This window comes from Pecten maximus, chromosome 15 (genome assembly GCF_902652985.1).
Source record: "Pecten maximus chromosome 15, xPecMax1.1, whole genome shotgun sequence".
Classification (NCBI taxonomy): Eukaryota; Metazoa; Mollusca; class Bivalvia; order Pectinida; family Pectinidae; genus Pecten; species Pecten maximus.
This window is the reverse complement of record NC_047029.1, coordinates 36,863,334-36,877,685: the sequence shown is the minus strand read 5'-3', so window position 1 is coordinate 36,877,685 and position 14,352 is coordinate 36,863,334. Positions and strand designations below refer to the sequence as shown.

At 35.9% G+C, this 14,352-nt stretch overlaps 1 protein-coding gene across 1 annotated transcript; it reads right to left on the bottom strand.

The window, feature by feature from the left end:
• Positions 1-329: 329 nt before the first annotated feature.
• LOC117343418 lies at positions 330-2,474 on the bottom strand. Its single transcript, XM_033905760.1, has one exon. It carries the CDS (start codon positions 2,472-2,474, stop codon positions 330-332), a length of 2,145 nt encoding a protein of 714 aa, XP_033761651.1.
• Between the last annotated feature and the right edge of the window lie 11,878 nt (positions 2,475-14,352).

Below are 14,352 nucleotides of genomic sequence, written 5' to 3'. Positions count from 1 at the left end.
CAGAGTTCGTGTTTACTTTATAACCAATGTGTGGTACATCACAGCAAAGTGATCACATTGTGTGTGTAGTACGTCAGAGCTACGTGTTGACTTTATAACCAATGTGTGGTACGTCACAGCAAAGTGGTCACATTGTGCGTGTAGTACGTCATAGTTACGTGTTGACTTTATAGCCAATGTGTGGTACGTCATAGCAAAGTGATCACATTGTGTGTGTAGTACGTCAGAGTTAAATGTCCATACCAAACTGCGATAGGTCACATAAGGAATTGATTACTTTTATAACTTATGACAGACACACAACAAACGTGACATTTCCTTGATTTCCGTCACTTTGCCATGCAAGCAAACGTAACAGATTCAAAGGCAATGCTTTCTTGAAATGACGTCACAATAAACTCGTGTTTTTTCGGATGGTACATCACGAAGCGAGGGCGTTTTATACCTCCCTGGTACGAAAGAGTGCGTCCTTTTTGTCCATTTTTTGGCAGTTGGTATATGTAACCTCTTGGACTGGTAACGCAGCACACGTACAAATGGCCGTACATATCTAAACACATTCCTCGAACTTTCTTGCAATTATGTTCTTTCCTGTTTTGCCTGTACACTTCACTGCCGTCCATCAAGCAGTAGACAATGTCCTTGTTGTGTACGTAACAGAACTGCTTGAGTGTCCGACAGACGGTTACGGCGTACGGTTTCCCCTCCCGTTTAATGACCCGCAGCACACGTCCCTCCTTGGTCATCAGTATAACGGACTCGAGAGAGCCTACGACGATAGTATCCTCATAAAGTTCTATACCACAGTGATGGTTCGAACCGTGAGGAAGCTCGATAGTTCCCAGCTTTCTTAGTCCATGTTTATCGAGACTGAATTTGGCAATGTGTATACCCGTCCGGACATAAATTGTATTTTGCACCTCGCAGTACGCGACTTCCTGGGGTCCTTCCTCCATTCTCTCCTTCCTTATCACGTTATATCTTTCATCACAAAGTACGATTTGTCCGTTTCCGAAATCAGCCAATATCAGTCGACCGTCCGGGAGATATGTACCACCGGTTAGCCACGTGCGATTTCCTAAATCAGAGGCTTTTACACTGACCACACACCGTAAGGAGCTATCTAGGACCAAATCCGGTCTACAAGGTACACAGGGTCGAGGAAGCTCAGAAAATCCAGACCGGGGAATATTCGGTTGGGAATACTCCACCGTTGGTTGTTTTTTATAAGGTATTTTCGGTATCGTTTCATCCAGGGATGTTTCTACTGACGGAGAATTTAAACGGAAATATGAGGAATCGTCTTTGTTCTCCGATCCGGTTGAACTCGAGTGCTGGTCCTTCCATGGATCTGGAGTAAACTCCAGTTGCATATCATTTAAAGCATCCTTAAAGACTACAGAGTTATAACATGTCTCAACGATGCCACCAACAGAATCCAGTGTTTCTATATCCTGTAACGTATCCGCTAACTTCAGCTCCACTTTGATATCGATACATCCGTTGAGAAGTTGTTGGATAGTTTGAAAATGTTCTCTAGTCTGTTCCGTTATCTGTGTCATTAATACAAACGATTGTTTCCGAGCCACGTTCTTTGTTACTGTGGAGCAGATCCTGGTATTATTCTCTAACTCGGTCTGAAACATTCTTGTTTGCTGAAGTATGTCCAGTTGGTGCTTCTTTATCTTTTTCTCTTCCAGAACTTTCACCTGGAACATTTTGTGTAATCTATCCAATCTGTCTTTGACTTCAGTGATTTTAGCATTCATTGTTACAAGATGTTCTCCGTATTGCGTGTCCAGTTCTTTCAGATTTTGTTCCTGTTGATAACATAATTCTGATATTTTTCTGGTCATTTCTTCAAAGTTTACACTACCTACATTTCTCTGCGATGCATCAGCTATCGACCACAATTCACAGTTCAGGTGGCGGCGTGAAGTTCCACACTCGGGACATAGTAGCTCATAGTGCACAGAACAAAACGACACAAAGCTCCTACCATTGTGAGACGGGCATTTCTCATCTACACTGAAAGTGTTGACATCATGGTTCCTTGCAGTCCCGATGTCGATGACATCGTGATTCATTGATATCCGTCGTTTTCTGTGATCGATCGTGCAATCGGCACATAGCGATCCTTTACACTGCTCACACCACATTGTCCCTGGCCTGGCCACAGTGTCGGCTGGACAGTGGTCACAAGCTCGCATGGTCACACCTGCAGATTTCGTGAGCGACACATACATTGCATTCAGTGGGAAAGACCTGATCAACTCATTCACTGATGTAGTGGTGTCCACAGTCACGTGACAACCTACCGGACACACAAAATCCACACCAGAATGTGCTTTTATGTAAAGTTTCAAACATTCCTCACAGAAAGTGTGGTGGCATGGCAAAGTCCGTGGAACGTTGTAATCCTTGAAACACAGTAAACATGATAGCGACACTCTTGTTGCCAAGTCGGTCGCCATTTTCTCAATGAACAGCTTCCTTATTCACAAGCTAATGTTGTAGCGCTGAGCGGCGCTGTAAAGGATTTTTAAAACTATAAATATAGACGTCAGTCCACCAGGTATTCTTCCTTAACTAAACAGTATCAATTGCTGTCAGTCAACTGCAGTGTCGGGTTACCTACTTTTGTTTGATTTAAAACGGTATACATCCTCATAATAATCAACGTAATAAGAAATAATTCGTGTTTAATGAACCGGTCGTGCGAGTTGCTTAAAGCTTTCACAAACAGTCTCAATGTGTATTCAACAAAGAATTCAACCCTTAACGAGCTACATGATGTATATATATTCCGTCTAGCTGAATCGACAATCTGAATAGTATAGACGTCTCCATTGTCTTCAGTAATAGTACATCACATAAAAACAGTTTCATAAGCGCGGTTAGGAGTAAAACAAAGCTCCATCGTGTCAGCCTAAACAAAGCTATGATATATAGGGAAGTACTGTGTACGTGGTTATTCCCAAAGAATAAAAATAAATTACTATTATACTGATTTAACTTTTGCGACCTGAAGATGAACATTTCTGGTGTTTTTTCAAATGTCAAGTTTCAAACATGCCATATTGAATCGGATTTGACCTAGGTATGTATGGCGGGTATCGTCGATTTGACCTAGGTATGTATGGCGGGTATCGGTGATGTGACTTAGGTATGTATGGCGGGTATCGTCGATTTGACCTAGGTATGTATGGCGGCTGTTTGTGATTTGACCATAGTATGTATGGCGGGTATAGTCGATTTGACCTAGGTATATATGGCGGGTATCGGTGATTTGACCTAGGTATGTATGATGGGTGTCGTCGTGACCTAGATATGTATGGCGGGTATCGGTGATTTGACCTAGGTATGTATGGTGGGTATCGTTGTGACCCTAACGGGTTCCCATGCCATTTGCCCACCATACATCTTGCTGCCATATCGACAATAACAACATTAAAACCACTGTTCATTGCTTAAATACATACAATATCAATGTGTACATACAATATCAATTAAGGAGTATATACGATATTAATTAATGTTTACATACAATGTCAATCAAGGTATTCATGCAATGTATATTAATGAATACATACAATGTCAATTAATATGTACATACAATGTCAATTAATATGTACATACAATGTCAATTAAGGATTATATATGATATCAATTAATATGTACGTACAATGTCAATTAATGTGTAATTACAATGTCAATTAATGTGTAATTACCATGTCAATTAATGTGTAAGTACAATGTCAATTAATGTGTAATTACAATGTCAATGTGTAATTACAATGTCAATTAATGTGTACATACAATGTCAATTAATGTGTAATTACAATGTCAATTAATGTGTACGTACAATGTCAATTAATATGTACATACAATGTCAATTAATATGTTCTTACAATGTCAATTAATGTGTACTTACAATGTCAATTAATGTGTACTTACAATGTCAATTAATGTGTAAGTACAATGTCAATTAATGTGTAATTACAATGTCAATTAATGTGTACTTACAATGTCAATTATTGTGTTCTTACAATGTCAGTTAATGTGTACATACAATGTCAATTAATGTGTAATTACAATGTCAATTAATGTGTACTTACAATGTCAATTAATGTGTTCTTACCATGTAAATTATTGTGTACATACAATGTCAATTAATGTGTTCTTACAATGTCAATTAATGTGTTCTTACAATGTCAATTAATGTGTACTTACAATGTCAATTAATGTGTAATTACAATGTCAATTAATGTGTACTTACAATGTCAATTAATGTGTACATACAATGTCAATTAATGTGTACTTACAATGTCAATTAATGTGCAATTACAATGTCAATTAATGTGTAAATACAATGTCAATTAATGTGTACTTACAATGTCAATTAATGTGAACATACAATGTCAATTAATGTGTACTTACAATGTCAATTAATGTGTACATACAATGTCAATTAATGTGTACTTACAATGTCAATTAATGTGCAATTACAATGTCAATTAATGTGTAAATACAATGTCAATTAATGTGTACTTACAATGTCAATTAATGTGAACATACAATGTCAATTAATATGTACTTACAATGTCAATTAATGTGTACATACAATGTCAATTAATGTGTAATTACAATGTCAATTAATATGTAATTACAATGTCAATTAATGTGTACTTACAATGTCAATTAATGTGTACGTACAATGTCAATTAATGTGTAATTACAATGTCAATTAATGTGTACGTACAATGTCAATTAATGTGTACATACAATGTCAATTAATGTGTAATTACAATGTCAATTAATATGTAATTACAATGTCAATTAATGTGTACTTACAATGTCAATTAATGTGTACGTACAATGTCAATTAATGTGTACGTACAATGTCAATTAATGTGTACGTACAATGTCAATTAATGTGTAATTACAATGTCAATTAATGTTTAAATACAATATAGGAAATATCAAATGTGACTAGTTGACGAGATAATAAAATATGGTTATCGGTTAAATGTATGATACATGAACTGTATGCATGCACTTCTGCCAAAAACGAAAACCACATAATGATCCCGATCTAACATTAAATGGTAGCAAAATTCCAGTTGTCGAGCAGACTAAATTCCTCGGACTAATGTTCGATTCGAAACTTTCCTTTGTTCCACATATTAAACACCTGAAGGATAAGTGCTCAAAGGCAATGAACATTTTATCCGTACTATCGCATACTGACTGGGGTGCGGACCGTGAAATGCTCTTGCGCCTTTATAGGGCACTTATTCGATCAAAACTCGACTATGGTCCATCGTTTATGGATCGACAAGGAATTTTTACCTGCAAATGTTGGATCCTATCCATAATCAAGGATTACGTCTAGCACTTGGTGCTTTCCGAACAACACCAGTGCAGAGCCTTTATGTAGAGGCAAATGAACCATCTTTAAATGACCGAAGGGAAAAACTTGCTCTTCAATATGATCTTGTTGTCAATCTGCTATACCGAAACATATTCACTCAAAACCAAAAAAAAACTCTTACCAACATTTGGCATTAGAATTTCGAATTTTCTTCATGAACTTAACATAAGCTTAGACAACATATGGGAGTACACCGTATCGGATGTACCGCCATGGCTTGTCGATACACCGGATATTAACCTTACTCTACACGAGAGGGCAAAATCGTGTGCATTACCCGAATAACACAAATCCTCCTTTCGGGAGGGCATTAAAGATTTTCCCGATCACGTTCAGATCTACACTGATGGCTCAAAAGATGGAGAAAAGGTCTCCGCAGCATGCTACACCGACCACCATTGCTCTTCAATCCGCTTACCAGAAAGTGCCTCTATTTTCTCTGCGGAAGCATGTGCCATCGATTTGGCCCTCGACCATATCGAAGAACAACGCATTAGAAAGGCAATCATTTATTCCGACTCGCTATCTGTCCTTCAGAGTTTACAATTACGAGATCCAAAAAATATACTCATACAAAACCTTGTTTTTCAAATATATCGTATCTTAAAAAATGCAAAACAACATTACTTTTGATTCCGAGCCATGTCGGAATTAAAGGCAACGAACTTATTGACCGCCAAGCAAACCATGCTTTAAATCTGCAGCAAACAAATATCAAAATACCATATACAGATTTCAAACCTGTAATTAGTTCTGCCATCCAGAGTAAATGGCAACAACGCTGGTCTCTCGAGACGAGCAACAAACTTTTTAAAGTACAACCGAAACTTAAAACATCAACACCAAGTCGGAAGGATCGTAGAAAGGAAATGGTCCTCTCTCGGCTTTTAGCTTACTACCATTGACGTTCTATATATATCATAAAGTTCACATAATCTATTCGTACATATATTATTATATATATATACATTCTGTATTACCATTTTTAACCAAATTCTTTATCATAATGATCTAAATATGCAATACGAATGCTTTTAAAAATGACCAATTTTATCAGATTTGGACGTTAAAAATAAAAACGATAGTATATTGTTCTGCCCTAAATTACCCTTGTTGTCGATGGGCCGTAAAACATAAACAAACAAAACAAACAAGTATGATACATGATTGAAATGATTTTTTCAAATTTTTTCCTTTGAAATTAAACGCCAAAATATGTTAGTAACATAGAAAAACTTTACTGCATTGTAAACAAATTATGTAATTAACATCTATAACAATTCCTTTTATGATAAACTCCTTTGTCCATATATAAACTATGATACAAATATACCTATCAATGGCGAAGCCTTTTCAATATTAATCGAAGGGGGATAACTCGTGCGGTAGTGCAACATGTCGAATTTGAAACTGTTAGTAACGGCGTAGCAAGACGACATCGAATTTTACTACACTACCTTATTGTAAACCATTTTTTCAAAAACATCTCTTCCAATCGTTTCAATTTTTGAATCTGTAAAAATTTGAATAAATTCCACGTCCATTGATTAGGTTTTTGTAGCAAATGATTTTGAGAAAATTGTTCAAATTTTACATAAATTAATGATTTTATGCAATAGCCGCTCAAAGTTCATAGTAAATAACAATTATTATCGAAATATGCTACCTCATTGTAAACCACTTTTCTTCAAAAATACTCGTCCAATCTTTTTTCATTTTTGGGTAAGTAAAAAGCTGAATAAATTCCACGGGTACTGAGTTTTTGAAATAAATTTTTTGTTATAAAGTTATGAAAATTGTATCTACATTTTATGTCCCTGCTATACATCAGATCATCGTATAGCCATTGACGGGATGGGATAAAAATACAAACGACTAGAAATAACTAGAGCACAGATACGTTAGACAGGGACCTTATCAATACGTCTGATCATTATGGTGAGGTGCAGGTAAGTGTTGAATTATAGATAGGACACTTACATACCTTATCAATACGTCTGACCTTTGGTGAGGTACAGGTAAGTGTTGAATTATAGATAGGACACTATACCTTATCACTACGTCTGACCCTTGGTGATGTACAGGTAAGTGTTGAACTATAGATAGGACACTACATACCTTATCACTACGTCTGACCCTTGGTGAGGTACAGGTAAGTGTTGAATTATAAATAGGACACTATACCTTATCAATACGTCTGACCCTTGGTGAGGTACAGGTAAATGTTGAATTATAGATAGGACACTACATACCTTATCAATACGTCTGACCCTTGGTGAGGTACAGGTAAGTGTTGAATTATAGATAGGACGCTACATACCTTATCAATACGTCTGACCCTTGGTGAGGTACAGGTAAGTGTTGAATTATAGATAGGACGCTACATACCTTATCACTACGTCTGACCCTTGGTGAGGTACAGGTAAGTGTTGAATTATAGATAGGACGCTACATACCTTATCACTACGTCTGACCCTTGGTGAGGTACAGGTAAGTGTTGAATTATAGATAGGACACTTACATACCTTATCAATACGTCTGACCCTTGGTGAGGTACAGGTAAGTGTTGAATTATATATAGGACACTTTACCTTATCACTACGTCTGACCCTTGCATGGTGAGGTACAGGTAAGTGTTGAATTATAGATAGGACACTACATGCCTTATCAATACGTCTGACCCTTGGTGAGGTACAGGTAAGTGTTGAATTATAGATAGGACACTACATACCTTATCACTACGTCTGACCCTTGCATGGTGAGGTACAGGTAAGTGTTGAATTATAGATAGGACACTACATACCTTATCAATACGTCTGACCCTTGGTGAGGTACAGGTAAGTGTTGAATTATAGATAGGACGCTACATACCTTATCAATACGTCTGACCCTTGGTGAGGTACAGGTAAGTGTTGAATTATAGATAGGACACTACATACCTTATCAATACGTCTGACCCTTGGTGAGGTACAGGTAAGTGTTGAATTATAGATAGGACACTACATGCCTTATCAATACGTCTGATCCTTGGTGAGGTACAGATAAGTGTTGAAATATAGAGACATTACACCTGATCAATACGTCTGGCCCTTGGTGAGGTACAGATAAGTGTTGAATTATAGATAGGACACTACATACCTTATCAATACGTCTGACCCTTGGTGAGGTACAGATAAGTGTTGAATTATAGATAGGACACTACATACCTTATCAATACGTCTGGCCCTTGGTGAGGTACAGGTAAGTGTTGAATTATAGATAGGACACTACATACCTTATCAATACGTCTGGTCATTATGGTGAGGTACAGGTAAGTGTTGAATTATAGATAGGACACTTACATACCTTATCACTACGTCTGACCCTTAGTGAGGTACAGATAAGTGTTGAATTATAGATAGGACGCTACATACCTTATCAAAACGTCTGGCCCTTGGTGAGGTGCAGGTAAGTGTTGAATTATATCAATCAATAAATCAATAAAATATTTTATTATAGTGTCACATGTTAAAATATACACATATCAATTACAACTTTTCAAAATACATAAAACTATATCAGCATCCAGCCATTACTGGCTTACGAGACACTTTGTGTCATTAAAACTATATTTCATCAAATACACAGGGATTATTATAGATAGGACACTACATACCTTATCAATACGTCTGGCCCTTGGTGAGGTACAGGTAAGTGTTGAATTATATATAGGACAGTATATACCTTATCACTACGTCTGACCCTTGGTGAGGTACGGGTAAGTGTTGAATTATATATAGGACACTACATACCTTATCAATACGTCTGACCCTTGGTGAGGTACAGGTAAGTGTTGAATTATAGATGGGACACTTTACCTTATCAATACGTCTGACCCTTGGTGAGGTACAGGTAAGTGTTGAATTATAGATAGGACACTACATACCTTATCAATACGTCTGACCCTTGGTGAGGTACAGGTAAGTGTTGAATTATAGATAGGACACTACATACCTTATCAATACGTCTGACCCTTGGTGAGGTACAGGTAAGTGTTGAATTATAGATAGGACGCTACATACCTTATCACTACGTCTGACCCTTGGTGAGGTACAGGTAAGTGTTGAATTATAGATAGGACACTACATACCTTATCACTACGTCTGACCCTTGGTGAGGTAGCAGGTAAGTGTTGAATTATAGATAGGACGACTATACCTTATCAATACGTCTGACCCTTTGTGAGGTACAGATAACTAGATTTTAACCCTGCTACTTTCGGATGTAATGGTAATAAGAAACTAGTGTTAAAATCATTTATGCATAAATTAGAAAGTGTTGATAGGATGAACTGGTTCAATGAAATTTGGAATGATAGTGGTAATATTAATGGAAATAAGTTGAGAACATACAGATTATTATATAAACATGTATTGTCACGTGAAAAATATGTAGAATGTAATATTCCAAGAAACCACCGTCGCATTCTAGCCTCGTATGGATGTGGTAACTTACCACTGGCAGTTGAAACTGGCAGATATACCAAACCGATAACCCCTCTATGCCAACGATTATGTATATATTGTAAAAAAGGGGTGGTGGAGGATGAAAAACATTTTTTAATAAGCTGTGATTTTTATTCAGATATCAGGCATAGCCTTTTTACCAAAATGCAGTTGGAAAATGGCTCTTGTGATAATATGAGTGATACAGAAAAGTTAAATTGTATAATGCAGAGTGCAGAACCACATTTCTAGCATCTACCATTTTTAACATGTACAATCGCAGGAAAAATATGCCAATAGCATTGTTATAGCATATGTATCATACTGCGTGAACCCTGGTATGTTTAATTCTTCTAAAAGTAATATCTTGTATGTTGTAATATATGAGGGTTAGCCAGAGACTAACCATGTTCTTCACTACATGATGGTTTTTGTGGAATTAATTAATTACTAAGTTGAGCAATTTGCTCGTTGATATACGGTACAATTATGGTATTTACTTAATTCAAGGCTGATGTATGTTGCCTGATAATACCATTACAGACTAATGTTAGTCTCTGAACCTCAAAATAAGTGTGATATTGATAAAATGATAATCGATAAATTTTAATCATTGTAGATATCAATGATAATGGATAGCATTTCTGATAGCTTATATTAGCAGCTACCATTTTTAATACGTACAAATGCAGGAAATATATACCAACAGCATTGTTATAGTATGTTTAATTCTCCTGAAAGTAATATCTTGTATTTTGTATTTATGAGGGTTAGAGACTAACCATGTTCTACACTATAGGATGGTACAGTTGTAATTTTCATATATCCAGTGCGAAATTTAATTAATTATTAAGATGAGCAATTTGCTCATTAATATGCAGTACAATTATTTACTAATTAATTCAAGGCTCATGTGTAGCCTGATAATACCATAACTATTACAGACTAGTGTTAGTCTCTGAACTCCAAAAAATAAGTATGTGACATTGATAATCTATATATTTTAATCATTGTTTAATTTAACAATAACGGATAGCATAATTGATAGCTTTTAATAGATTTTAATCGTAATTAGTGTCTCATAAGCCAATAATGGCTGGATGACAATATGTATTTTATTGTTCTTATGTACATTTTTTTTAATCAAGTATTGTATTGACATGTGACACTCAAATAAAATAAAACTTGAACTTGAACTTGATAAGTGTTGAAATATAGAGACATTACACCTTATCAATACGTCTGACCCTTGGTGAGGTACAGGTAAGTGTTGAATTATAGATAGGACGCTACATACCTTATCACTACGTCTGACCCTTGGTGAGGTACAGGTAAGTGTTGAATTATAGATAGGACATTACATACCTTATCACTACGTCTGACCCTTGGTGAGGTACAGGTAAGTGTTGAATTATAGATAGGACACTACATACCTTATCACTACGTCTGACCCTTGGTGAGGTACAGGTAAGTGTTGAATTATAGATAGGACACTACATACCTTATCAATACGTCTGACCCTTGGTGAGGTGCAGGTAAGTGTTGAATTATAGATTGGAGACTATACCTTATCAATACGTCTGACCCTTTGTGAGGTACAGATAACTAGATTTTAACCCTGCTACTTTCGGATGTAATGGTAATAAGAAACTAGTGTTAAAATCATTTATGCATAAATTAGAAAGTGTTGATAGGATGAACTGGTTCAATGAAATTTGGAATGATAGTGGTAATATTAATGGAAATAAGTTGAGAACATACAGATTATTATATAAATATGTATTGTCACGTGAAAAATATGTAGAATGTAATATTCCAAGAAACCACCGTCGCATTCTAGCCTCGTATAGATGTGGTAACTTACCACTGGCAGTTGAAACTGGCAGATATACCAAACCGATAACCCCTCTATGCCAACGATTATGTATATATTGTAAAAAAGGGGTGGTGGAGGATGAAAAACATTTTTTAATAAGCTGTGATTTTTATTCAGATATCAGGCATAGCCTTTTTACCAAAATGCAGTTGGAAAATGGCTCTTGTGATAATATGAGTGATACAGAAAAGTTAAATTGTATAATGCAGAGTGCAGAACCACATTTCTAGCATCTACCATTTTTAACATGTACAATCGCAGGAAAAATATGCCAATAGCATTGTTATAGCATATGTATCATACTGCGTGAACCCTGGTATGTTTAATTCTTCTAAAAGTAATATCTTGTATGTTGTAATATATGAGGGTTAGCCAGAGACTAACCATGTTCTTCACTACATGATGGTTTTTGTGGAATTAATTAATTACTAAGTTGAGCAATTTGCTCGTTGATATACGGTACAATTATGGTATTTACTTAATTCAAGACTGATGTATGTTGCCTGATAATACCATTACAGACTAATGTTAGTCTCTGAACCTCAAAATAAGTGTGATATTGATAAAATGATAATCGATAAATTTTAATCATTGTAGATATCAATGATAATGGATAGCATTTCTGATAGCTTATATTAGCAGCTACCATTTTTAATACGTACAAATGCAGGAAATATATACCAACAGCATTGTTATAGTATGTTTAATTCTCCTGAAAGTAATATCTTGTATTTTGTATTCATGAGGGTTAGAGACTAACCATGTTCTACACTATAGGATGGTACAGTTGTAATTTTCATATATCCAGTGCGAAATTTAATTAATTATTAAGATGAGCAATTTGCTCATTAATATGCAGTACAATTATTTACTAATTAATTCAAGGCTCATGTGTAGCCTGATAATACCATAACTATTACAGACTAGTGTTAGTCTCTGAACTCCAAAAAATAAGTATGTGACATTGATAATCTATATATTTTAATCATTGTTTAATTTAACAATAACGGATAGCATAATTGATAGCTTTTAATAGATTTTAATCGTAATTAGTGTCTCATAAGCCAATAATGGCTGGATGTCAATATGTATTTTATTGTTCTTATGTACATTTTTTTTAATCAAGTATTGTATTGACATGTGACACTCAAATAAAATAAAACTTGAACTTGAACTTGATAAGTGTTGAAATATAGAGACATTACACCTTATCAATACGTCTGACCCTTGGTGAGGTACAGGTAAGTGTTGAATTATAGATAGGACACTACATACCTTATCAATACGTCTGACCCTTGGTGAGGTACAGGTAAGTGTTGAATTATAGATAGGACGCTACATACCTTATCACTACGTCTGACCCTTGGTGAGGTACAGGTAAGTGTTGAATTATAAATAGGACACTACATACCTTATCAATACGTCTGACCCTTGGTGAGGTACAGGTAAGTGTTGAATTATAAATAGGACACTACATACCTTATCAATACGTCTGGTCCTTTGTAAGGTACAGGTAAGTGTTGAATTATAGATAGGACACTACATACCTTATCAATACGTCTGGCCCTTGGTGAGGTACAGGTAAGTGTTGAATTATAAATAGGACACTACATACCTTTTTCTTCGTGATGCTTTGGTCAATTGAATTCTTGAATTCCAATCAACTTCTCTAGCAAGTTGAGTTGCCCAGCTAGTGTTAACATGTTCACCAGTCAAAAGGCAAAACTAATGTCAAAGACACTTGTACATAATACCTTTGTCCGTTTCTTTTTATCAGACTATCTCTTGTTTCATTGATTATGGTCATTTTATTGTCAACAAGATTTTACCATGATTTTGATTGTCCAAATTAGACAGATGTTCATCTGTCGGTCAAATCGTTCATCGGACCAGTCTCATGATATGACGGCATGGTTTGGTTTGTAAATGTATTGTTTATACTAACATCGGGCGAACCAGTCGTCCCACAGCATATCTAGTAGCAACTACCATTTTTAAAGACTCTGGTGTATGTCTTAGCCAGGAGACAGAACCCAAAGCCTTCATCACAGGGGCGAACGCTCAACTAAAGGTCAGGGACAGAACCCAAAGCCTTCATCACAGGGGTGAACGCTCAACTAAAGGTCAGGGGACAGAACCCAAAGCCTTCATCACAGGGGCGAACGCTCAAATAAAGGTCATGGACACAACCCAAAGCCTTCATCACAGGGGGGAACGCTCAACTAAAGGTCAAAGGTGAGGCATTGTCTGGGAGACAATCGGAAGAAGAAAATGAGAAAAGGTAAAATCCCAAATTTAGTCGCCTCTCACGATAAATGCAACGAGGGCAGCAGGTACAGTTCTTGAGCTGACAAATTAGGATTAAATTATTTATGGAAATTCTGATTGTAGAGAGAAAATAGCTTTTAATGTGATTAAACAAAGTTTTTATGATATGTTTATCAACAGGAGCTTTTATCTAATATTAGTGATATTTCTAAAGGTAAACTATAGAATGATAAATTATCTTTACATTTCTACTTGTGTAAGCCTATAGATGACCAGTATAAAAAACAAAT

Excerpts from the sequence above, each read along its gene's own strand:
- LOC117343418 (XM_033905760.1), bottom strand. The coding sequence starts at position 2,474 with ATGGCGACCGACTTGGCAACAAGAGTGTCGCTATCATGTTTACTGTGT.